The sequence below is a fragment of the Megalobrama amblycephala genome, linkage group LG24, assembly GCF_018812025.1.
Source record: "Megalobrama amblycephala isolate DHTTF-2021 linkage group LG24, ASM1881202v1, whole genome shotgun sequence".
NCBI classification, from domain to species: domain Eukaryota; kingdom Metazoa; phylum Chordata; class Actinopteri; order Cypriniformes; family Xenocyprididae; genus Megalobrama; species Megalobrama amblycephala.
Window position 1 is genome coordinate 18403607 of NC_063067.1, and position 26021 is coordinate 18429627.

The window sequence follows — 26021 nt, forward strand, 5'->3', positions numbered from 1 at the left end:
TACCCAGCATTAGTTTTCGGATGCAGCCAAAGATTCTTAAAACGTTTGAAGATTCTAAACTGCTCCTTTCCACGAGCCTACTCTGCTCTGATTGGTCAGATGGCTAAGTCTCTTGTGATTGGTCTACCGTTGACAGCGTGTGTTGGAAACAAAATTCCCATTACCATATCTGAATTTCAGCTCTGGAGGCTTCCTCTGTGGTTGAATACGCAGTGATATGAACAGTTTTTTTCCGAAACAATTACAGAGCGTGTCCTCATCCTTTTGAAGTGCATGCAGTCTTCTCAACATCATGATTTATTAACAAAGTTCGGGAGGAGCATGTTAAAAGGATCTACCCAATCAGCATAAGAGGAGGCCTATAAATACGTAGCCGATTCACCTATGATCCACGACAGTTTTTTCTGCATCCCGCCACCACCCTCACACTCGCCTGGTTACTATCCTATCCAAAGATACGGGGGAGTACTCTGGGTTCGGGACACATTCCAAGCTCGAATCCCTCCCCCGGACATTACGGCAAATACGCATACTCTTTTCTAATCTAATAATTTTAAGTGTGAATTCATGAAATGTCGACAAAACACAACCAAACTCTTCCAGGCCTCAGCTACAACAGTGTTTTTGTGGGCGGGTCAAAGTATACGTTATTCGCCAATGAAGACCATAGGCTGGCATTATGCAAATTTGTTACATAGGTATGTAACAGGAAGTTAGACTGGAATTACCAGACTATCCTCCAAAAAAAAAGCACCTTATTACGACCTGTATTTACGTTTTAAAGTCATGCGCCCTCTATCTGGCGTAAAAATAATGACAGTGTCGTGTTACGTCTGTCGTCATGAAATGACATACGACTGCCGTTACCAATCAAAATGCGTGTTCATTTAAATGCAATGTGTGGACTTCTTACACCATTTGTCCTATGTCCGTTTAGCAAAAATTACTTTTTTTTATTAAGGACTACACCCACCCCACCCTACCCCACCTCTAAACCTACCCTTAGTGATTTATAGTGCATATACACTTTATGAGCACATGCAATCACATGATTGCATATTGTTATATGTTGCAATGCTCTGCCGATTGAGCTACGGGAAACCCGAAATATGACGCAGATAAAAGAGAACAATGCATTAAAATGAAAGTGTCCTGTTGTCGATAGGAGCGCAAATTTAGCAAACGCTCCTATGGCTCGTATTTCATGAATTAAAATGAAAGTGCCCTATTGTTAATAGGGGCGCAACTTTAGTAAACGCTCCGATGGGTCGTATTTGAGGGAAGTGAAAAACGACCTATATAGGTGGATTGGCTGGAGAACATGTTGGGAATTACTGACGACTCGTTTCGGCAGTTCAGAATCAATTCTTTCTTTTAGGAGACAGTAACTTTATTTGTTATTCACTTTGATCTTTAAAACTTTGCAGACCTTTTACATTCCCAAACTGTATGAAAGGTCATATTCAAAAAAGCATAAAAGAAAATTTAAGTAAAATAAATATAAAAAACTTATTTTTCAATATTTTTCATTTTCGTTTAGTTTAAATTGAATAATAAACTAACTAAAACTATAGACATATTAAAAACCAAAAACGAATAAAAATGACAAAACACAACCAAATTAATATAAAAAGAAAAATCTAATTGAAAATATTAAGGAAAATTATAATAGTATATCAATGATACTAAAATAACACTATTCTGTCTGATATTTGACTTTGAGAAAACATTATAGAAATTTAGACTTGAAAGAATTTAGCAGATATATATTTATTTAATAATAAAAAATATGCTGTTTGATGTATTTTCAAAACAAAAAGATCAGTCCATCACTTCAAATATGTTTCTCTGATTGAGGGAAACATGGCTAAAGTGCATGAACTTTATTACTAATTATCTCATTCATTCTTTAAGAGATTTTTCCCAAATTACACAAACCTTTTATATCAGCATTAGACATTAATTTCGTAACTTTTTTTCACTGTGGCGGTATTGCTAAAGACAAAGCAAAAGCCATCCAGAGGGGATGTCTTCACAATGTCTTCACCATTGGGTACATTCCAAAATGTGAAGTGTATCCATTTTGGGTTTATTTTTAATTATAAGAGAATACAGTTGTTTTGATCCCATATTCCAAGAATCTCCAGGTCTCTGTAGATATGTGGAGGATTTTTGTTAAGGAATGCAGCTATTGTGTTCATCAGCTCAGGAGAATTTATGAACACGCTGATGGCGTGTTGCGTCTGGTGACTGTTTAAACAAGATATTAATCAGCGGTGAAAGGAACAATGCGCTGAATGGAAGAGGATATGGTGTGTTGAACCCCCTCAAAAGCAAGACGAGGCATATGCACTCCAAGAAAATACAGGTTATGATAAACCAGAACAAAGACAATATAAACAAGAGTGACACTCTTATTCCCTTTGACTGGAGTGTGTTTACAGTCTAATCTGGATGTCAGTCTGCTCTGAGCTGACAAGCGGTGAGTTGTTAATAAAGCAGGCATATTTCCCCAACGACTGTCCTGTAATGCTGTGTAAACAGCTGCATTTAGTATTAGGTGTTTTTTCATTCTTTTTTGAACATATAACACAATTTGTTCATGAGGCCCTTTGTACTCATTGCATAGTTTGTATTGCATAAAATTAAGCATGTCATGCATAAGGGAGACAAAGTTAGTTTTCTTTGGCTCCAAATCATTCTGTGGTATAATTTCCCTAGTTGTATATGCAATAATTGCATTAGAACAATATCTTGTTAACCTCCATGCCCCCCTCACGCTGAGAGTGTGTCGTGGTCCTCAGCTATTGTCGTCTTCTTCATCAAGTTCTTGTTTTGGGAGGGGTGTCATAATAATTTGTGAAAATTCTATAGTTCCTCTCATTGTTCCTTATCTTTTTTATGGGCTACTTCATCTTCCCCCCACTTGTATGTCCTTTGCTCTGACCTCGACACCGAGACGGGTGCTGAACCTATCTTTCTGTCGCCATCCGACCACCTCTCCCTTCCTGTTCTATCACGAGTGCGTCTCCACATTAATAGCTTAAGTTAAAATGAATAATGATTAGTTCTGTTTTGCTCCTTATTAGCAACTGGTCTCTACATGACCATCTTAGCAGCAGTGCTGGCACATCAAAACCAGAGAATATTAACATACATTTATTATTGTGTGTTTTATGATGTTTTTCCAGGTGAAAAATTCTCAACTGTGCTATTTTGAGACACCATGAATATGAACTAAAATGTGCTTTTAACATACTATCTCTGTATTAAAAAATGTATTTAGTTACCACTTGTAGTTCACTTGAACCCATCTTTCATACAAAGTGTACTACAAGTGGCATTTTAGTTCATATTCTCAAAATAGCACAGTTGAGTACACTTAGATGTTCTTAAGATTATCTTAAAAAGTACTAAAGAAGAATTTTTAGTACATTAAATACAAAATTAGTGTGCAAAAATAGAGCACTTTAAGTGCATTATTGAAGTTTTTACCTGGGTTTATGAATATTACAGCCTAAATTATTTTGTTAAAAGTTAACAATAGATAGATAGATAGGCCTAGATAGACTTCTATCTTGTATAATTTAGATTTTTTTCTATATTAATTTTACTTGTAAAATAATAATTTTATGTACATCAATAGCAACATCTGCAAAAACACTATATAATGTATGCAATGTTTGCTTGGCAGTAAATAAACTGAATTTATATAAAAATATTACATAAATACATGATTTTGAATATATACAGTCAAACCAAAATGTATTAATTTCATTCATTAATACAGTTTATTCACTATAGTTTAAAAAAATTGGTAATAAAATATGACAAGATCTCAGTTAAGTTGTGTCAGAAAAAATTTAATCTTAATTATGTCAGATAACAGATAAGCAAAACATGGTCAGGTCAAAGTGTCTGAATAATTTTTGGTCCCAAATTTTATCAGTTTTACTGGTAATCCACTATGTGAAGAATTTTTGGGTATAATGTCATAGTTTCCTTTATTTTGCTATCCTCACCTTCATAAATGAACTATAGTGTCCTGCACCCACTAGTAAATATATATATATATATATATATATATATATATATATATATATATATATATATATATATACCTCTGTGTCATATATTTTTCATTATTTTGTTGATTTTCAAAAAAAAAAAAAGAAAAAGTATACATACATCCATAAGCAACATCTGCTAAATATATTAGATATTATTCTAATATGTTCTATAATGGCTCTGCGCAGAATAAGCCAGAAAATAACTGATTACAAAAACAGAAGGATTGGGGTCATTGAGTGCTGACTCAGAAAAAGCAGCACAGTAAAACGCTTACAAAGTTTAAATTGTTTTGAACCATGGTAACTTGTCTTGTCATTGGGAAAACAGGAGTGTGACCGGCGTCTGACAGCAGCAGAAGAGGAAGGGGAGTGGAAGGACATGCAGTGACCTTCTGTTCTCTGAGGAGGATAAACCTGAGCAGACACACCTTGACCTCTAATCTCACACGTCTCTATATACAGTATGCGGTGTTTGATAGATCTTTACATACAGAATCTTCTCAACATTTATGGTAAGTACAGATGACTTCAAAAGTATTAGTGTAGCAGTAGCTTGTGCTATGGGGAATTACTGTTTCTGGCCCTTACTTGAGCATTGTGCTGCTCTAATGCCCTGTTGGGACACAACCTTGGAACTACATTGTGAAATTTTCTTTGCATTGTCTGCAGCTCCATCACTGTGCTCTCCACCCATGTGGCCCTCAAATTCTATATTCCCTCTTTATACGACCCCTGAGGATCTCAGTGGAGACTGATAAAAAATATTTGGTGCCAGAGCGGTCTTGGGTGGACCCAGGTCAGCTGTTTCTTTCTCACACGCACACACACACACACACACGTACTCATCTTAAGTAAAGAGTCCAGAGATCCTGAAGGACTCTTGGCTCTAAAAGAGAGCTGACATCAGTGATTTCTAGGCCACTCTGTCAGACTGGTTTCATTTGTTTTTGCCAAATGTCGTTGAGATGGTCAAAATGTCATGTTTATGGATAACCGTAATGGTTTTGGTTTAGAGAATGATTAGCGATAATGATACAGTGAGTTCTTACACTATTGCTTAGATGTGCAGTTTTACTAAATGTGTCTTTTTGGAGTGAAACACTGACGTGGTCAGTTTTGCAAGAGAGGCTGTAATGGAGGCACTTACAGTACTTGTCTTGTTCACACTCATACATTGAGTCAGTTAGGGTCATATATACAGTCACTCCGAATTACTGAACAGTCACCGTGTTATATTTAATGATCACTGGATTATGATGATCGAGTCATTTTTATTAAAAAAAAAAAAAGATTTTTTTTAATAAATATAAGTTCAAAAATAACATATGTAATAAAATATAATTTTTAAAGTTATAAAAATATTAATATATTTGAATTTGATGTTTATAAATAAATGCTAAATTCTAAAAATATACATTTTACATAAAAATAAAAAATTATATAATTTTTTTAACATTTAATTTTTATTTAGCAATTAGATTAAAATATTAATTTTAACGATCAGATTAATTAAAGTACTATTACATTAATTTTAATTTATAATTGATTTATAATTTTATAAATGAATATTTCGTTTATATTTTTGTGATACTTGAATCACAGTTTCATTTGGATGACCAAATTGAGCAGATTTGATACATGTTTTTTGAATACAGATATAAATCATGATCTATTTTAATGGCAAGGCTTTCTCTATTTGTATTTGTATTTGTATTTATTTATTTATAGAGCACTTTCCAGGCTACTCTGTAGCTCCAAATTGCTGTACATTGAAAGCAAAATCAATGATTAAAATACCAAAAAATCAAACAAACAACACAACGAAACACATGCTCCTGTATAAAGTTAAAACGCCAGAGAAAGCAGATGTAATTTTAAACGGCTCTTGAAGATACCTAATGTAGGGGACGATCTAACCTCGAAGGGAAGCTTATTCCATAATCTTGGACCAGTGACAGCAAAAGCGTGGTCTCCCTTGGATTTAAAGGTGCCCTAGATTCAAAATTTGAATTTACCTCGACACTTCCGGAAAACACGCGGATCTCAACATAACACCAACTGTTACGTAACAGTCGGGGTGTACGCCCCAATATTTGCATATGCCAGCCCATGTTCCCAACATTATGAAAGGCATTAGACAAGGGCAGCCAGTAACGTCTGGATCTGCACAGGTGAATCAACAGACTAGGTAAGCAAGAACAACAGCGAAAATGGCAGATGGAGCGATAATAACTGACATGATCCATGATAGCATGATATTTTTAGTGATATTTGTAAATTGTCTTTCTAAATGTTTCGTTAGCATGTTGCTAATGTACTGTTAAATGAGGTTAAAGTTACTATCGTTTCTTACTGAATTCACGGAGACAAGAGTCGTCGCTATTTTCATTTTTAAACACTTGCAGTCTGTATAATTCATAAACACAACTTCATTCTTTATAAATCTCTCCAACAGTGTAGCATTAGCCGTTAGCCACAGAGCATAGCCTCAAACTCATAGAGAATCAAATATAAACATCAAAATAAATACTTTACTCACATAATTCGAAGCATGCATACAGCATGCATGACGAACATCTTGTAAAGATCCATTTGAGGGTTATATTAGCTGTGTGAACTTTGTAAATGTGCTGTAATATAATCGAGAGCTCGTGTGGCAGGGGGCACGCGATTTAAAGGGGCGGCGCGCTGAAAAAATCAGTGCATAGTTAATGATGCCCCAAAATAGGCAGTTAAAAAAATTAATTAAAAAAAATCTATGGGGTATTTTGAGCTGAAACTTCACAGACACATTCAGGGGACACCTTAGACTTATATTACATCTTGTGAAAAAGCATTCTTGGGCACCTTTAAGACGTACTCTTGGGATCACTAATAAAAGTTTGTTAGAGGATCTCAGCATTAAATGTGATTTATATGGCTTAATTCTGTTCTTACTGATTCTGCAATCAGTAAGAACAAAGATGTGATGTGATTGCGTTAAAATACTGAGAATGGTTGGACGAAGAGACCCTAAGAAAGGTCTGCCAAACTACTGTCCTGTCTATGACATTCTTCAAAATCAAGGTTGTAGAGCATTGGTCAACAACGTCACTCATGTGGGTTCAAATCCCGAGCAAATATTTCTTTCTTTTTTTTTATCCCCATCTTTGTGGTGCAATTGGTTCGTGGGTTCGTCTGTTAACCAAAAGGTTGGTGGTTCAAGCCCACCCAGGGACAAAACCAGCTTTGGGGCAGTCATGGCCTAATCACACTGGTAGCCAGTCCGACTAGTAACCTGAAGGTTGTGGGTTCGAGTCTCCATACCGACAGGAAATGACGGAGGTGCCCTTGAGCAAGGCACCTAACCCCCAATCACTCCCCAGGCGCCACAGCAAAAATGGCTGCCCACTGCTCTGGGTATGTGTGTGTGTGTGTGCACTAACTGGATGGGTTAAATGCAGAGGACAAATTCACATGTCACTTTTATCATAGCTAAGTGATGTATACCAATAATGGGAAAAATTTATACTTTTTAGTGTAAATTGTATGATGTTTCCTGACAGAAGTTTCCCTGTCAGTGTCAGGGGCCAAAACATGCAAGATGCTCAACAGGACCCAATAACTGTTCCTCCTGCACTCCCTGCACCCACCCTTCACCTTCACCTCTCTGCTTTCAGCATCAAAGGGCAGTCATGGCTCCAGCTGGGTGGCCACCGGCCTCTTATTTCCTCCCACATGCTCTCCTGCCATTCATTCTGATCCAGGCCCCGTCAGGGCTGAGCGGACCCATGGGATCCGACCAACGGGACCGCTCATGGCCACTTCCTGGTCATTTAAGACCTGTGCCGCAGAATGGAGGGCCATTGTCCAGACTGTTATCTGATGGCCCGAGCCAAAAGGCAGACAAAGCCAAGTGCCTGGAGACTCACCCCTTCCGCTCTGCTGAGGATACAGTGCTTTTTTTAAAGCATGGCGATGGATGATTAAAAAGAGGTGAATGAAACTGAAATATCATCAATGAAACAAACATCACCAGTTTTAAATGCGTATAACTAATGATGATAAATTTAACAAATGGTCAAGGGTCTATAGGGGAAATATTAATTATGATAGGTGGAGGAAGTGACTGTTGTGTGAAATTGAGTCCATAAACCTTGTTACTTGATTCACCCAAAATTCTGTTCTGGGTTTTTATTTTAGGTTTTCTGATTTTTTTTGTTTAATGTTTAATCTTTTTTAAACTTGAACCCTTGAGACAATTGAGCTGAATTTTAGGCCTTTAGGGCACAACTTTATTACAAAAATCATCTGAACAAATGAACACTTTAGTTGTTTTTAAACTGTTTTAACATACCTAAACATACAAGCTTGATAAAAATGCTTATTTTAGAAGAAAATTTCAGATGGCACTTAGAGGCTTTTGCATCTGAAGTCTTCATATATATATATATATATATATATATATATATATATATATATATATATATATATATATATATATATATATACACACATATACATATATATAATTAATGCTAAAGCACAACCCTGTCTTAAAGATATCAGATTTCTCAGTTCAAATAAGAATAGTTTAGTATAATAAAATTTGTAATAATATACACTACCATTCAAAAGTTTGGTCTGTAATTTTTTTTGTGTTTTTGAAAGAAGTCTCATACTCACCAAGTGTTTCCTATGTTATTATATTTTTAAATGTGAATTTACAGCATCATTAGTCTTCAGTGTCACATGATCCTTCAGAAATTATTTTAAAATGCTAATTTGGTGCTTAACTAACATTTATTATTATTATCACAACTGAAAGCGCCGGTTGTGCTGCATTTTTTTTTGGAAACAGTGATACATTTTTTTCAGGAATCTTTATTGAATAGGAAGTTTAAAAGAACAGCATTTATTTAAAATGTACTTTTTGTTGCTGTGCTGCTCCTTGCTAAATAAAATAATTAATTTCTTTTTAAAAAAGAGCTTGCTGACCCCAAACTTTGAATGGTGTACACATATTATCCCCTGAAGACTATCATGTAAAATTACTTATATAATCTAAGATATAATGATTTAAAGACTGTCCCCTAGTGGAGAAATTGATACAGGACATCCTCACACTTCATTAGGTGTGAATTAATTTTTTTCAATCACAACCCACTGTACAGGTTCAGCAGACTTCCATGGATTGCCCTGCCGTTTGTGTCTGAGGCATAGTGCCCTTGTTTCCCACAGGTAGACAGGTGATGGGCCGCCATACAGAGCTGGCATTGTGTGTCTCATCAAAGAGAGAGTTGTTGAAGAAGCTGTGCTGTTCTGGACTATCATACACATCAGTGCAGGTGTGCAGAGGGGGATGGTGGCAGGACCGCTCACATTTCAGACATGCTTATTCTGCTACAAGAACGTATAAGCCTGTGCAAATATATCATCTGTCATTCTACAGAGTTCAGTCTTATGATGAACATTAAACTCAGTTGATTTATTATGTGAGACTAAGATTGTGAATATTGCAACAGGCCTATGTGAACCACTTACTGTGTAGATTCACTGGTTCAGGATTGACTCAGCACTGCTCTCTGCTGGACAACAACTTGCAATACAGACCATTGAAACTTGTTCCTCTGAGGACTGCATTTTTATATGAATCAAAATCTTGGTTAATTGAGATATTAAATACAGTCAGTTTAAAAATTAACCATTCCAAATTCAACACTACAAATACTTAAAGTATTTAAAGTATTAATAATGAAAGCATTTAACTAGTATAATTGCAGCAATAAACACTTGAATATGAACATTTTTTTAAATGCTAAATTTAACAAATGACAAAAACAGATTTCCATCCACATGAACAGGGATGCAGATTTGGTTTTGATGTGAAAATGTTATCATCTTGGTCATGTGGGTTATCTACTTTTATATGAAAACCAACAGGACAGATTATTTACAACAAAAGTGTGAAGGAGAGTATGATAAATAAGCAGACGCCTCCATCCAACCTAGACTGATCTATCCATCTCTGCGTTTCCCCACTTTAGTTTCTTTTATTTTTGAAGATCAAGCAATGGCAAAAAGTTGAATAATTCTGTGTCTTTGATCTACATACACAAGTACGAGTTCATTTCCATTTTTAATTTTTTTTTTTTCTTCCGTCTCTGTAAAAGTGCCAGCATCAAGATTTACCTTGGTGTGCAAATGTGCTGGAATAGGTTAAAAGGAAATCTCCCTGCTCTCTCAAAGATGAAGTGCAGATGTTATGAAGTTAATTAAAAATTTAGCAATTTGTTTCTTCGGAACCAATTTAGGTTGCATCAAATGGGAGAAAGAAATTTTTTTATTTTTTTTTTTTTTTTTTTTGAGTGAGAGAGATGCATGAACCTGTCACATTACATTTTATTATGTATAGAAAATATTAGTCCAGATATCTAGATTATGTATAAGTAATATTTGTATATTTAACCTTCTGCAGGGGGTCAAACTCATACTCTTCTCAGTCAAAAGGGGCCGAACAGCTCAAATGTAACTTTTTTACAGTAGAGTCAATGTAATATATTTTTGATCGATAATATTTTTTATTTAATATTTTGTATTTTTAAGGAATTTTATGGTACTAAGTAATATTTATGCAATAATTATGATCCATTTGTTTTAAAAAACAATTTAAAAAAAAAAATTCAATTAACCCCTACATTGCTGTGTGCTTTTATCACCATCGTGGCTGATTTGTAGATTGTACCTCAAAAAAATTCTCTATATTTTCATATATATATATATATATATATATATATATATATATATATATATATATATACACACACACACAGTCATCTTTCAGATCTTGTCATATTTTATTACCATTGTTTTAAACTATAGTGAACAAACTGTATTAATGAATGAAATGTTCGAGGTGTCTGAATAAATTTTGGTTTGACTATATATTTGTCCCCTATTCAGTGAATGTCAATGAGGTCCAAAACATCATTGATCAAGAGATGTTCAGAGATGTTCTTTTGTCTTCCAAAAAAAAAAAAAAGAAAGTACATTTTTGTCATTTTTGAAGGAACTATGTCTTTAAGTTATTTCGTCCTTATATATCACACGCATATAATTAGTCAGAAAACCTGTTGGCAACTAACTTGAGTTGTCAAGGCTCATTACTCACAAGCTGACATATCCAGAGGACACGTGCGCTGAGCATATTCCACAAGCCTTTTAACAGCTATCCCGGTACAGTAAGCCGGCACTTCATAAATAATTATCAATGTTTACTGATATTGCATCAGATTGTTGACACAGACCGTGTGTTTCTCTCTGTTTGCACCTAAATAACGGTGCCGTGCAGAAAAGGTGTCAAGTCTCCAGGGAGGGTCTGCCAGCCCCCCCCCCCCAACCACCTGATCATGCTCCTGACATGAGTGAGGTTTGGATCCTCAGCACAGGTGTTGCAGCAGCGTTGGCACAGAATTCCCATGCCCGTGCACACAGCCCAGTGTTAACCACTATCTGCTGGCTCTTCCCAGCGGACCTGTGCTTCCATTGAGGGATATTACAAGCGGCAGGCGCTCTCCTCTGATCTGCATGCGCTCGGCACTCTCTCAGTCCTGGGTGAATAGTGCTTGACTTGTTCAATTTGTTTAGAAGCCTCATTCGGCGCTTTGAAGCCACGCATCTTAGCATAAATCATAACCTGTCTAGTTGCTCACAAGTGCTTTGAAATGCAGCATCTGCTTTGAGTCCCTGCTTTACAATTAGTTAGGCAACATCAATAGATTGACTAAATATCATCTTTCTTCATAATGAAGTGTTTGGGGTATAGCCTATGAATGAGGGTGCCTTATTTATTTTTAATTTTGACTTACCTGGATTTAGTGGACAGTTGGAGTTCGTCATTCAGATATGAAACAATCAAAGTGGGTTATGGCAGATAACCTACTTAGAGTGTATTATGGTTGTGGGGCATTGAGCATGTTGTTTACTCTTTCATCACTCCATTCCTGTTATCTGTTTGTTCATTTGTTTTGCAAACTAGAGCCGTCTGTTCTGTTGTGGGGAAAGAGGAAGAAAAGATCTTAGAAGACAAGGAGAAAAACTGCCTCTGACGTGCCTGATTGTCGTCAGCCGGTGAAGTGAACTCAACAGACGTAATGTACAGTAGACCGAGACGTTTTGAAAGGACTTTCTCACAAATGCGTAGTGGTATAACATCCCAATGGTGACTCAGAAGTATATATTTGTTATACAGTGCCCTCCACAAATATTGGCACCCTTAGTAAATATGAGCAATGGCGGCTGTGAAAATAAATCTGCATTGTTTATCCTTCTGATCTTTCATTCAAAAAATTCACAAAATTCTAACCTTTCATCGAAGTAAAACAATTGAGAGTGGGGGGAAACTCACATTATAAAATAAATGTTTTTCTCCAAAACACGTTGGCCACAATTATTGGCACCCCTAGAAATTCTTATGAGTAAAATATCTCTGAAGTATACCAGGGTGATCATGAACATGAAATTGTCCAGCCGTGGCTTCCTGTTCCACAGGAGTATAAACATGAGGAAACACAAAGGCCAAATTCCCTTAATCATTCATCACAATGAGAAAAACCAAAAGAATATAGTTCTGATGTGCAGCAAAAGATTGTTGAGCTTCACAAAATAGAAAATGGCTATTAAAAAAAAGCTAACCGATTTCCACCATCAGGTCAATAATTAAGAAGTTCCAATCAACTAAAGATGTTACAAATCTGCCTGGAAGAGGATGTCTAAATCATCCTAATGCGCAGTGAGGAGGAAAGTTTGAGTGGCCAAAGACTCTCCAAGGATCACAGCAGGAGAATTGCAGAAATTAGTTGCGTCTTGGGGTCAGAAAGCCAAAAAAAAAATCAAACAGCACCTACATCACCAAAAGTTGTTTGAGAGGGTTTCAAGAAAAATCCTCCTCGCTCATCCAAAAACAATCTCCAGCATATTCAGGTGTCAGACACGACTGGAACTTCAAACAGGATCTTCTATGATCAGATGAAACTAAAAAAAGAGCTTTTTGGCAGCAAACCCACCAGATGGATTTGGTGCACACATGGATAAAAAGTACCCCATGCACATGGTTAAATATACTGCTGGATCTTTAATGTTGTGGGCCTTTTTTTGTGCCGGAGGTCCTGGAAATCTTGTTTGAGATATATCATATCATGGATTCTATCAAATACCATCAGATAAAAAATCAAAACCTGACCGCTTTTGCTAGAAATCTTATAATATGCCGTGATTGGATCTTCCATCAGGACAATGATCCAAAACAAACATCAAAACCAACACAAAAATGTGTCACTGAGCACAAAATGAAGCTTCTGCCATGGCCATCCCAGTCCCCTGACCTGAACCCTAAAGAAAATGAGTGGAGTGAACTAAAGAGAAGAAGCACCAGCATGGAGCTGGAAATCTGAAGGATCTGGAGAGATTCTGTATGAAGGAATGGTCTCTGATCTCTTGTCAGATGTTCTCCAAACTCATCAAGCATTATAGGTGAAGACTCAGAGCTGTTATCTTGGGAAAAGGACGTTGCAATAATTGTGGCCAACGTGAACTAGAGAAAAACATTTATTTCATAATGAGCTTTTTCCCCCATTTTTAGTTGTTTTACTTAAATGAAAGGTTAGAATTTTGTGAATTTTTTGAATGAAAGATCAAAAGTATAAACAATGCAAATCCATCCATCCATCCATTAACTGCCATAATTAATTTATTGACTTGAATTATCTGACATAGATGCATGCCATTATACAGTATTATATGGTTAGAAGGTCAAATTAAAATGTAAAAAAAAAAAAGCCTCTGAAAAAAGACTAATGAAAAAAAGTTTTACCTAAAACTAATTAAATTCAGTCAGGGAATTTTAAAATTATGAAAAAAAAAATAATAATAATAATAATAATTTTTTCTTGATATGCTTAGCTCTAAAATATTTAATCCGCTAGAAATTCTTTGTGAGGGCAATTTATTAAAAATGCTTTTTAAAAATCACAAACGATTGGAAATTCATTGGACAAAAGGTGTGGGAACCATGTATTGCATATGAAAATGCCTGATCTTTCTTAAGTTATTATGTTATAAGTTAACATTATAAATTTGTATCAGGAATGAATTTGTCATTGATCCATCACAGTAGGTTTAGTCTTATATTGTCTGCACACTCAATTAAGCCATAGATCAAAGAAAAGTTGATCCACTGTTCTTCACTGTTCATCATAATGTGCAACCCTTCAACCTGCAACATTAGAAATTCTTTTTGCATCGAGAAGAGAAGGTAAAAAAAAGAAGAAGAAGAAAAAAAAAAAAAAAAAACACTTAAGTTTCTCATTTTCCAAAGGCAGGTATTTGATCAGTAGTCATAAATTAAAGTTACTGGGGTGCAAATTACGGCATGAGGATTAGATAAAAGCAGCTCTCTGTCAAAAGGTGGCATCTTCAAAGCGCCCCTGGTTAAGCAGCACACAACAGCACGCCGTCGATGCCTGGCATGGCTCGCTGCCGGATGACATCTCTCCGTGCATTACGGGGGCTGTGCTAACCGTGGGGGCCAAACAGCTGCTGATGGAGGTGTGCAAACACAAATAAATCTACATCTGTGAGCAGAGAGCTGCTGCTTGTGTCAGGGGCTCTGCCACTGGCTCATCACTAATGCATTGGATGAGTAGGCCACATATGGCCCGGGATACAGGGTGGAGGAAGGGCACAGAGGGGTCTGAGTAAGGAGACTTCACCCAAAAATTAAAGTTCTGTCATTATTTACTCACCCTCATGTTGTTCCAAATCCATGCTGATGGGTTTTTTTTTCTTCATAATTAAAAAAAAAATACACAGATATGTTCATACAGTTAGATTAAAGGGAAAGTCCACCCCAAAAAATTCTGCCAAACAGTTTAGGTTCACATTAACTTCCATTGTATTATTTGTCCATATACATTGGAAGTCAATGGGAACTGAAAATTACCCAAACCGAAACATTTGGTTACCATTGTTCTTCAAAATATCCTCTTTTATGTTCCACAGAAAAAAAAGAGTCATAAGACCAAAGTATACTTCATTATTTGTTTTTTTACAGTCGAACACACAAGCCTTGCAAAGTATGCTTCATTTGACTCATACGCGTACACGCGCGTTCGACGCATGAGCAGTTTTGAGCAATCTCTCGCCACGAGTTATAACCCATGTAAATATCTTTGTATTCTTTTTAATGCTAGAGTTGTTCAAATGAGGGTATTTCTATCCTCTTTGCACAATTTCTTGTCTATGTAGGCCTCCATTGTCGCTGTAGCTTGCATGCGTTCCGGTTTGTTCTGTTTATGCAGTTTTTCTTTGACTACCTTTTGAATCGACACCCCCAGGACACGGTTGCCACCTTGTGGATAAACTAATTACTGCAAAAAAAGTACAAAAATCTGGTGGCCGGCGCTGACGTTTTTTTATATATATTTTTTGTTTTATTATTATTATAATAATGCATCAATGCCGGCGCTGCACATACAGTACACGCGTACTCTTCTGATGATGAAATTCGCGTCACACGCACTGTACGCTGACCCTCACTTACGGGTAAAAAGCAAAGTATACTTTGGGCCATAGAGGTTTGGAACGACATGAGGGTGAGTAAATTATGAATTTTCATTTTTTTGGTGAACTATCCCTTTGATAGTGAAATGCAGACTGTAAGGCTCCAATAAGGATTTGTGTGTGTGTGTGTGTGTGTGTGTGTGTGTGGTCGCTGTAAATCCAACTTTGTGCAAACAAAATGTCCCAAAAATTAAAATTTTGGTCCCAAGAGGAAAACAGCTTATAAATAATACTGAATGACATTAAAAATCTATAAATGCAGAAAGTTTTCTGTGAGGGTTGTGTTTATGTCTGTGGTAAGAAACATGAAAAAAAGCTGGAAACCCAACAAGTTTGTGTGGGGGGAGGTGGGGTGTAGCAAAGAATAAACACTAACAAGAAGCGACACTCAATAGAACATTCCATTGAAACACCGGCGCCCAGCAGCAGCCCTACGCTTCCGCCATTTTGGGGTGAAAGCGAGTCCGCAGTCCACTAGTTTCTATGGCAATATCAGCTGCTTTGTTAAAAAAAAAAAAAAAAGCACATTAAAGCTGAAATCAAACTTGAATGACGACAACACAGAATGAAATACTATCACTAGTGATCATCAAATCCTTTTTACAGTTTATTTTACACACTTTATGTTTAAGTCTTCCACTTTTTTCACAAAACCTTTTTGCTCTCTAGAAACCCAGTCAGACTGGGTTAAAATTATTTAAAAGATCTAGTATTAGCATTATAAACACTGAATTAATGCATCCGACATTGGGTATGCTGGACAATAAATATATGAATATAACAGCTTGATTTTGCAGTGTTGTCTAAAAGTGGGAAAAGTGTCCAAAAGTGGGAATTAGCCTATGGGATAACGGACACAGCAATGCATCATGTATTATAAGATCATTAGGCCTATGTTTATAGCCTTATCCATTAAAACGTAGGCTACAATATATATTTCAATTCAGATAGTGGAGTGATACTATTATTACTCCACTAGGTCTGAAATATATTGTTCGCTGCAAACATGATGATCTTAAATGTATTAATTATTAATTTACTATTAATAAATGTGAAAAGTTGCATAAAATGGAAATACTCAATAAAGTAGGCTAACTACGTTACCTCAGATGGTTGAATGGTTGGATTCCACAACTGGTAAAATAAAACATATAAAAGACAAGACAACATTTACTGTAGGAGCCATAAAATTTACTGATGATTTCATTTGAAAAATGTTCTTTAGCGCTTCTGATTTGGCAGTGAAATTCGCCGATTTTGGGTGCGTAAGATGTGAAGGATTCTATGGTCCAGTTAGTATTTTCACCCCATAATGGCGGCCGCTCTACCGGAGCGCCATCTTGTGGCTGTTACCCAAAAAGTATCAGAGTGTCGCATCTTGGGTTCTACACTCTTTGGGTGTAGAAGCACCTGCATCCTTTCAAAAGAAATACATTCTAAAATGCTGAAGTCATCACTCACCCTTGTCCTTTCCATGTGAATGTCATCGCTGGTAGAAGCAAACTTCAAATCCATTGCAACAGATTTTCTTGAATTGTAAGAACAATTGTGCTCTGATCGACATAGCTCAAGCTCAGAATGTAGAAAAACTCTAACCAAACATGTTTTGGACAGTTAAGATTGATTTTTTTTTATTTTTTTATATGATTTTCACTTCATCTTCTAATAAATTAAATATATTTCTCAGTCCCTTTGAAATTTTTCTAACTAAATAAAAGTAATTTCTATTTGGCAGGAATATAATGAATTGCTAGGTTAGATAACATTCTACCAGTATTCTGTTAGTATTTTAGTGATTTCCACAGAGGAAAGCTTTCTGCCATGTAATCAAGTGGAGGTACAGGAATCATATGTGTAATTATAACACAGTCATCAAAGCTTTAGCATACTCTTCACATGTCTCACAGTAATTCTGAGCTTCTAAGGAAATTGGCTGGGGTCCATGTGCTGCACAATACCCACATTAACTCGACATTGTCAGGTGTTCTGACTATTTATTTTCTTTTGTTTTCAGTGTGTGTTTGCATGTTATGAGCTGTATTTGATTGATAATCCGCCTGTTCTTTCCTTTTGTTTTCAGCCGGGCTTGTATATTATTTATATTATGTTGCCTTAGACTGACAGCTATGTTGGGGAATTAGTCTTTAGTCTTTAAGGGGATTAAATAACATGATCCATAAATAAACAATGTCCCCCTCGTACTGTAAATTAGTAATCATTCATTTTAAATTTCAGATATAGTACATGCACACACCAACATCTGCTGTGTTTGAGTTCAGTACATTTTAATAAGTGTCAGAGTAAAGTAATAAAAGTATGGTTAGGATCCAAAATCCAAATTGAAAGAAAAAAAAAAAAAGGATTTAGAATAAAAATTTAAAGCTATAAAAAATACACAGAAAGAGACATTCTGAAATGCAAGTACATTTTTTTTCCCACACAAATTGGTGTTTTTCCTTTAAAAATAAATGTATAAAATGCAAAATAAGCATTTTCTATTGTGTTATATTTTAAAATATATTCCCGCATTGGCAAAGCTCAATTTTCAGCATCATTACTCCAGTCTTCAGTGTCACATGATCCTTCAGAAATCATTCTAATAAGCTGATTTGCTGCTCAAGAAACATTTCTCAATATTATTAATTTTGAAAACAGTTGTGCTGCTCAATATTTTTGTGGAAACCATCAGATCTTTTGTAGCACTGTAAATGACTTTACTGACAAAGTTTGATCTATCCTTCCTGAATAAAAGTATTAATTTATTTTTTTTTTTTTTAAAAATCGTGCTGACCCCAGACTTTTGAATGGTAGTGTATATCAAATAGTCTGTCTTTCAATGAAAGTGCTAGAGGTTGAATGTCTGGTCTTCAAACAGGATGTCTTTTCAATATGTGAGAGTTCAAAGTGCTGAAGTAGTCTTCAAAGCTCGAACACAGAGCAAATTTCTTTCAGATGGCAACTTTCAGAGCTTGTCACGTGACTTTGTGTGGGTCAAAAACCTGAATCGCTCTGGTTTCCCATCCATTGTTGCTGTGGGATTAAGCAGTCAGTGTGTATTTAAATGACAGACGAGGCAGATCGGTGCTGAGGAAGGGAGTTGTTCCTTGCTGTAAAGTCTTCACTCTCGTTTTATATACAGTTCCAGTACCCCCTCCATTTCACTCTTTCCTTTCGTCTTTCGTCTCAGAGAGTGCAGGCGCATGTCAAGCGATTGTTGAATTGAAATATTGATGTAGAATATCAAAGCATGGGGTATAGCTCCTGTGTTTCCTGAACTAACCGAAAACTGCTTTGATCACAGGCTCCTGTGATCTGACTTCTGAAGTTGTTAAGAGTACTGAAAAACAAAATGCAAACAAACTTCAAGTGCCCCTAGTAATGATAAAAGTTTCTCTGACAAGTAGATTTTTGCCTTTTTTTTATTTTCACACACAAATGACGGAATTCCTCACATAAATGCAAAGGGACAATTGCTAAAAAGATTTCATACGTGAAAACATTTTCAGAAAATTTCTTTCATAGTTTAGCAATGGCTTACGTAACTCCTAACTTCTTTTTAGAATTCGTAGTCTTTCATTTGTAGTTTTACGTAAACTTTTAAAAGTAAAGACAAAGTAATGCATTGTCGGAAAAAGAAGACACAATTCAGACACAGTTTGTGTGGTTAATCAGATTAACATATTCAGAACCCTTATTTAAGTTCCTTGACTACACTTTCCTTATAGGATATTTGAGACACCTTCAAAATGTGCTACAGATATTCTGCCAGTATCCTCCAATGCCTCAAGAATCCTTTACATTTTTATAGTGCATTACAAAAATGCTTTAGCCTAAATGAGAGCTTCTGTTAACTGAATGAAATATTTGTGCAAATCGGTCAACATCATATAGTGAGCCAGACCTGAAGCTCAGCATCATCAGCATCCTGAATTATCCAACATTCCTTGACTCTGTCATGGTAGTTACGAACAGTGCCGTTCCTGATTGCATTGATTAGTGTTTTAGCTGGAAAGATGCAGGGGGTAGCAGGTTTTTACATGCACTCTGTCTCATCCATTATGCCACATTTGTCAAGTTGGGGGTTTCAAGTCATTTAGTCCATGTGGGGCTGTAAACTGGCTTTTGGAGATGGCCAACAGTACAAAAGCTTGCGGCTGGCTGTTTAGAGTGCAGATGGTCAAGACAGCTGGGACAATTTAGTGATCTGAGACTCTTAAACTGCCCTCCAGACATGCTAAAAAACAGCTTGACAACATGCCTGCCATTGTTTTGGTCATTTTATGAGGACATTGATCTTTGAATGAATGGATTTTGCATTTGTGATGGAGAAAAGTAAGACTCTTGCTATCTGGATCAATAATACATTTATAAAATTACATTGAAGGAAATATATTATACATACATAGAATATACATAGAATGAAATATATATATATATATATATATATATATATATATATATATATATATATATATATATATATATATATATATATAGGATTAGAATTAGAATGTGAAATTATATTTTAAATTGAAATTTTAAAAATTGAAATTCTATTTTAATTTTTATTTGAATTATATTTAATTTTTAAATTATATTTATTTTAATTATATTTAATTTATATAAATTGAAATTATATTTTAAATTGAAATTTAAAAAGGACAAAATGGATCTTGCTAATTTCATACCATTTACAACCATTATATAAGATTTATTAATATCTAAAAATTAAAAAAAATATTAAAAATGTTGTGAGAAAATATATAATATAATATAATATAATAGCTATTAAATACTAATAAAATATAATATTTAAAATATATTCCAAAGTGTATATATATATATATATATATATATATATATATATATATATATATATATATATATATATATATATATATAAGAATATATAAATTAGGATTAGAATTAGAATGTGAAATTATATTTTAAATTGAAATTTTAAAAGGACAAAATGGATCTTGCTAATTTCATACCATTTACAACCATTATATTAGATTTATTAATATGTAAAAATTAAAAAAATATTATATATGTTGTGAGAAAATATATAATATAATAGCTATTAAATACTAATAAAATATGTTTAAAATATAGTATAAAGTATATATATATATATATATATATATATATATATATATATATATATATATATATAAATGAAATTCAATTGCTAATTTACTACCATTATTAAATATAATATTCATCTTTATATATAAGATTTTATAAAGAGAGAAAGTGAGAGAGAGAAATGTTGTTATAATTAATTATTTAGTTAAAATTAATAACAAAATGAATACAAAATTATTTAATATTTTTGCCCCACTACTTTTATAATATTTTTCAATATTTGTTTTATATTTCATTATGTAATATAAGATTAATTTTGTTTTAAATAAAAATAGTAAATTAGCAAGGTATATAAAATCCCACACCTCATTTTGTCCTTTTTTAAAATTCAATTCAAACTATAATTTAAAATAATTTAATATCACTTCAAACCATATAAATGTAGGAGCCAATATGACTGCCTGACAGGCTGTAGTAAACGACTGTGCTCAGGAAATAGTGTGCGGCCACTAACAGCAGCCGAAACCTCTGTTAAAGGCAGTTCTCCTGATTGCCTGCCATCTCTACAGCTGCCTAATGAAGGCTGGGATCTGTGCTTGCTTTGGAAATGAGTTTTCCCTTGAAAACGGCGTAAGCCGTATCCAGGTCTATTTAAATGAGGTAACATGGGGAAGGTAAGCACAACCACTGGAGCATTGTTTGCACAGTTCAAAGTGAGGAGAGCGTACTTTGCACTTCAAAGACACTCATCTGGGAGGCAGTGAGAGGAGTGGGGGTGGGTGGGGGGAAGGAAGGGGGTTTAGGGGACAGGAAATAAGAATCTGGGTAATTAACAACTTCTGCTCCGTAATAAAGCAAGCAAAAGGAGACAGCAGCAGCCTCCCCTACGTAAAGCGACCAAATATTTGATGTGTTATACCTCCATCCTCTACCTGTTCCACCTTTTTTTGACTGTTATTTTGTTTTATTAGTATTACACCCCTTAATTGCCCCCCATACAGTGCAGGGATGTGCAGCTTATTATGTTATGTTTCAAATTCAGTCTCTCTAACATGATTTTTTCACAGAGCAATAATTTTGCAGGTTAATTTTGGAGCAAATGATGTTGTTGGTTTGTTTATGCATGTTGTTTATTTAGAAAATATGAATTTGTTATTATTTTTATAAACTCAGTCAGCAATCAGTCTAATCTCTCTCTCTCTCTATTTATCATCTATCTATCTATCATTAATTTATCACTGAACAACATTAATGTTCTTCTTCTTTCTTTCAACGTGTGAATGAAACCAATAACTCAGTATATAAACAGTCATTATAGGCTAAGTAACATTTCCTAGCTTATTTTAAAGATAAAAATTACAAATGAAAATTTTAAAGCAACTCACTTTGATTGATTACGAGACGAAGCACGTATAAGTTTAGCACGTTTCCTACGTGTCATCATCTCATTTCTCCATCGCTGTGGTATATTTTAGCAGACTAAAGCAATGCATCTGCCGGGACAAAGGTCGATTGTTATGCGACTGGAGGTGAGAGGCGATACAAAGCAGTGAGGATTTTCAATGTATTAAGATGTTAAATGGCTTTCCGACTTCAATGTAAATTCTCTTAGAGAAAGACTCAAAGTGTTAGATGAACTTTGGATGCTCTGCATTTAATCCCTTTAAATGTGATGACGCCCTTAACTTGAACCCGGAGTGTGAAAATGTCACGCAGGGAACTTTATTTGTAATATCACTTCAGAGTGCGAACTACTGAGTGTGCATGGAGATTTATTTCACTTGTCTTGTTTGAAAGTTTCTGATTACCTGGTGTAGCTTCTTCGTTCGCTTTTATTAACGGGATAAAAGAATAATAGCCTAGTCTTTAAACATCATTTAGCGTCTTAATACGCCATTTTCCCAGAATGAGTTGACAACTAACAGCTGAAGAGCTCATATCAAAAAAGACAGATAAACTGTTTGTGGTGTTCATTAGAACGAAAATCAAATACAGTAGAACTAATCTGCATAACTTTCAAAAGTTTTAGTGTCACTTTCAACCCCTTATTTCATTAACCCCCATCAAATTGTTAGAATCGTCACATTTTCGTAATACGTTTCATATAATTTATTTTCATATTCCTTTTTAAATGCACACCAACTGTAGTTTACAACCCACTAAAATAGCATATTTAAATTTAACTGCTGCCTTAATTTTAAGAAGAAGAAAAAAACAGTAGCTCTTTTTTGAATTATTCATGGAAAAATCAGGTTCTTAAAATCAAGTAGAAGGTAAATAAATGGAAAATTATGTTTGTAGTATTAAAGTTTTTATAATGTCTTGATTGTAACAAGCAAGTGGGCTCGTTTCGTTCTTAATTTGCGACAAAAGAATGAGTCGTTAAACTTGTAAATATCAGTTACATGTAAACAAACGTTCTCATTTTAGACTCTTCTCACCAACAACCGGAGCTCTCACAGGTTAACATTTGGCAAAATTAAATTAGAATAAAATGAAGGTTATAATACACACCCCTCTATAATCTCCCAAAGATTGCCCTCCCCAATATTCCCCCACCGCATCTCTCCTCCATTCACTGGCCCTCCTGATACATACTTAAGAGACCCCGTCGAGAGGATCTTTTCCCTATAAAGAGAAGATGCAATCCGACCGCCTTTGAAATGATCCTCAGGACTTATTGCGACAGGCCCTTCAGTCGCACTTCAAAAGGACGAGTCTTGGTTTGAAAGCCGCTGCTTTTGAAAAGGGGACCCAGAAAACCAGCAGCAAGAGCGCGGAGTGGCCAACGACTCTTACAGGCGATAAAGGACAGGAGCAGCAAGAAAGAATCGAGGGATTATTGATTATCACTATATCTAAACTCATGCACCGGTAACCTTACTGTGTAACGGGGTCAATCCGAGCAGGATTTAGCGCGCCTCCTCGTACCCGCACAATCTGACTTTTGGCTCGGTTACGCACTGCGCGCCGCGCTTTTACGCAGGTGTGGATATCTTGAAGATCCCGTGTACACATGGCTGCGTTAACCTTATCCAGAGCGGACAATTTCCTGCACAATTTCTTACAGGTACTGCTCTTTAATATGATTTTTCGATTACATAGAGATACTTTGGCACAATCTCCAATTTTTGTTTCCTGCATAACTTTTATTTGTGATGTAATTCTTTTCTTTCTTTCTTTCTTTCTTTCTTTCTAATTGCTGCCTTATTTTCAGTTTTTATTATTTTATAACTATTATAAAATTATTAGAATTGTTTTTTAAATGTCATAATCATAAAAACTAAAAAAAATAGGGCAGCAACTAACTTATTTTACTATATTATCCATACAAGGTTTATAATTCTGTATATGCAAGTATGAAGGTTGATTTAGTTCAAATTATTTGTTTTCTCCCCTCTAGGATCGTACTCCCAGCTCCTCTCCAGAGAGCGGTCCTAACACCCTTTCTTTTTTGGCCACCACATGCAGTCAGGCTTGGCAAGAGGGGTCACAGCTCCCTTACGAGGGTCCCGTTGGCTCCGCTTCCAGCATGTTTCAGCTCTGGAGCAATGACGTGGCCCCTAACTCCAGCTTGAGCGCCCACCAGATGACCTTCACCATGCCCAAAATGCAGTTCCCCGGCCACATGCAGCCCACCCTGGGCTCGCACTCCCATCATCACCATCATCACCACCATCACCACCACGAGCTGCCCCTCACACCTCCGGCCGAGCCCCCGTCCGCCTACTCGTTCGAGCTGTCTCCAGTAAAGATGCTCTCCTCCCAGGCACAGGGGAACGCGCCGTACTACGCGCAGCACAACGCTGTGGGTCAGAACTTTCCCAGCTTCCTTCAAAACGCTTCAGGAAGACCTCACCTGCCCAGCGGGCACGTTGAGGACGGCCAGCAGTGGTGGAGTCTCCCTCAGAGTAGCAGCGCACCCTCCAGTCACCCCTTTTCTCTGGGACGGCAGCTGGTTTTGGGCCACCAGCCTCAAATTGCTGCACTTCTGCAGGGCACCTCAAAGGGTCTGTTGAGCTCAACTCGTCGCTGTCGCAGGTGCAAATGCCCTAACTGCCAGTCAACGGGAAACGGAGGTGCTGCTCTGGAGTTCGGGAAGAAAAGACTACACATTTGTCACATTCCAGATTGTGGCAAGGTTTACAAAAAAACCTCTCACCTGAAGGCGCACCTGCGCTGGCATGCCGGCGAGCGCCCCTTCATCTGCAACTGGCTCTTCTGCGGGAAGAGCTTCACACGTTCAGATGAGCTGCAAAGGCATCTCCGCACACATACCGGGGAGAAGCGTTTCGGCTGTCAGCAGTGTGGGAAAAGGTTTATGCGGAGCGATCATCTCTCCAAGCATGTGAAGACCCATCAGAGCAGGAAGAGCCGGTCCAGTCAGCCCGCTCACAGTGGGACTGATGCACTGCTCAGCAACATCAAGAGAGAGTAAAGGATGCAAAATGCAAAAGAACTCAATATAGTATCCGGAATGAGATCGGAGACCTTACAAGGAGATTTGCGTCATCTAAAGGTTTTTAACAGATATTCCAAAAAGCAATAGAAGCATGGGCCTGTTTCCATTGTACTTTTTTTTTTTTTTTAAACACTGGAGCGAATGCACACCATGCTGCACCAATCTTTGAGACTTTAAAGAGACTTATGGTCACAGCAGAAGTTCTCTCGTTGTGATATATATAATAAAAGTGACATTTTTTATGGCTATGGATGCAAAGACTTCTTATGACCAAACTTGCCCTTGCACATTTATTTAAAGATTTTAATTCAAAAGCTAAGGGAAATTCTTTGAACAGCACAATAATAAGCATTTGTTACTTGGTGAAATTGTCATTTGTTTACATTTTGTTGTTGCTTTCTCTATTGTTTTTTGTTGTTGTTGTTGTTTTAGGGAAAATTGATGCCTTATATTGAAATCATAAATTCTGGTTGCAAAATTTGCCAATAACACTATTCCCTGACAGATCACCTGAAGTCTTGTTTTCTTGCAGAGAATGGCACTGCTATAAATATCACTCTAAATCTAAATCCTTATAGTTTCAAAACATGAACCAAATGTATATAATGTTTATACAGTGCACAGTTCTATGAAGACCAGCATGTGAAATATTAATAAACATGAATAACTGTGCAAATCAAAATCTTGTGCTTTGTTCATTTTTTCACAGCAAAATTTTAATTTAATACCTTGTCAAGCGCACTTAGTGCGTTTTAACAGATGTATGAAGTTCAGCAAATGGCTAATGTTAAATCTAACACAGT

At 35.9% G+C, this 26021-nt stretch overlaps 1 protein-coding gene and 1 long non-coding RNA gene across 2 annotated transcripts; both read left to right on the forward strand.

The window, feature by feature from the left end:
• The first annotated feature begins 4335 nt into the window (after window positions 1–4335).
• LOC125260629 lies at window positions 4336–9893 on the forward strand. Its single transcript, XR_007183088.1, has 4 exons — window positions 4336–4582; window positions 4740–4866; window positions 7730–8045; window positions 9291–9893. It is a non-coding gene; the product is annotated as an uncharacterized LOC125260629 (long non-coding RNA).
• A 12273-nt stretch (window positions 9894–22166) lies between these two features.
• Window positions 22167–25900, forward strand: sp5l (Sp5 transcription factor-like). The gene is made up of 2 exons (XM_048179123.1): window positions 22167–23826; window positions 24160–25900. Exons 1-2 carry the CDS (start codon window positions 23773–23775, stop codon window positions 25192–25194), a joined length of 1089 nt encoding a protein of 362 aa, XP_048035080.1. The 5' UTR covers window positions 22167–23772; the 3' UTR covers window positions 25195–25900.
• Window positions 25901–26021: the final 121 nt, after the last annotated feature.

What these genes read in the sequence shown, in the direction of transcription:
- sp5l (XM_048179123.1), top strand. Translation starts at nt 23,773, where the DNA reads ATGGCTGCGTTAACCTTATCCAGAGCGGACAATTTCCTGCACAATTTC. An exon ending in TCCTGCACAATTTCTTACAG is followed by an intron (nt 23,827 to 24,159) that starts GTACTGCTCTTT and finishes TCTCCCCTCTAG; the next exon opens with GATCGTACTCCCAGCTCCTC.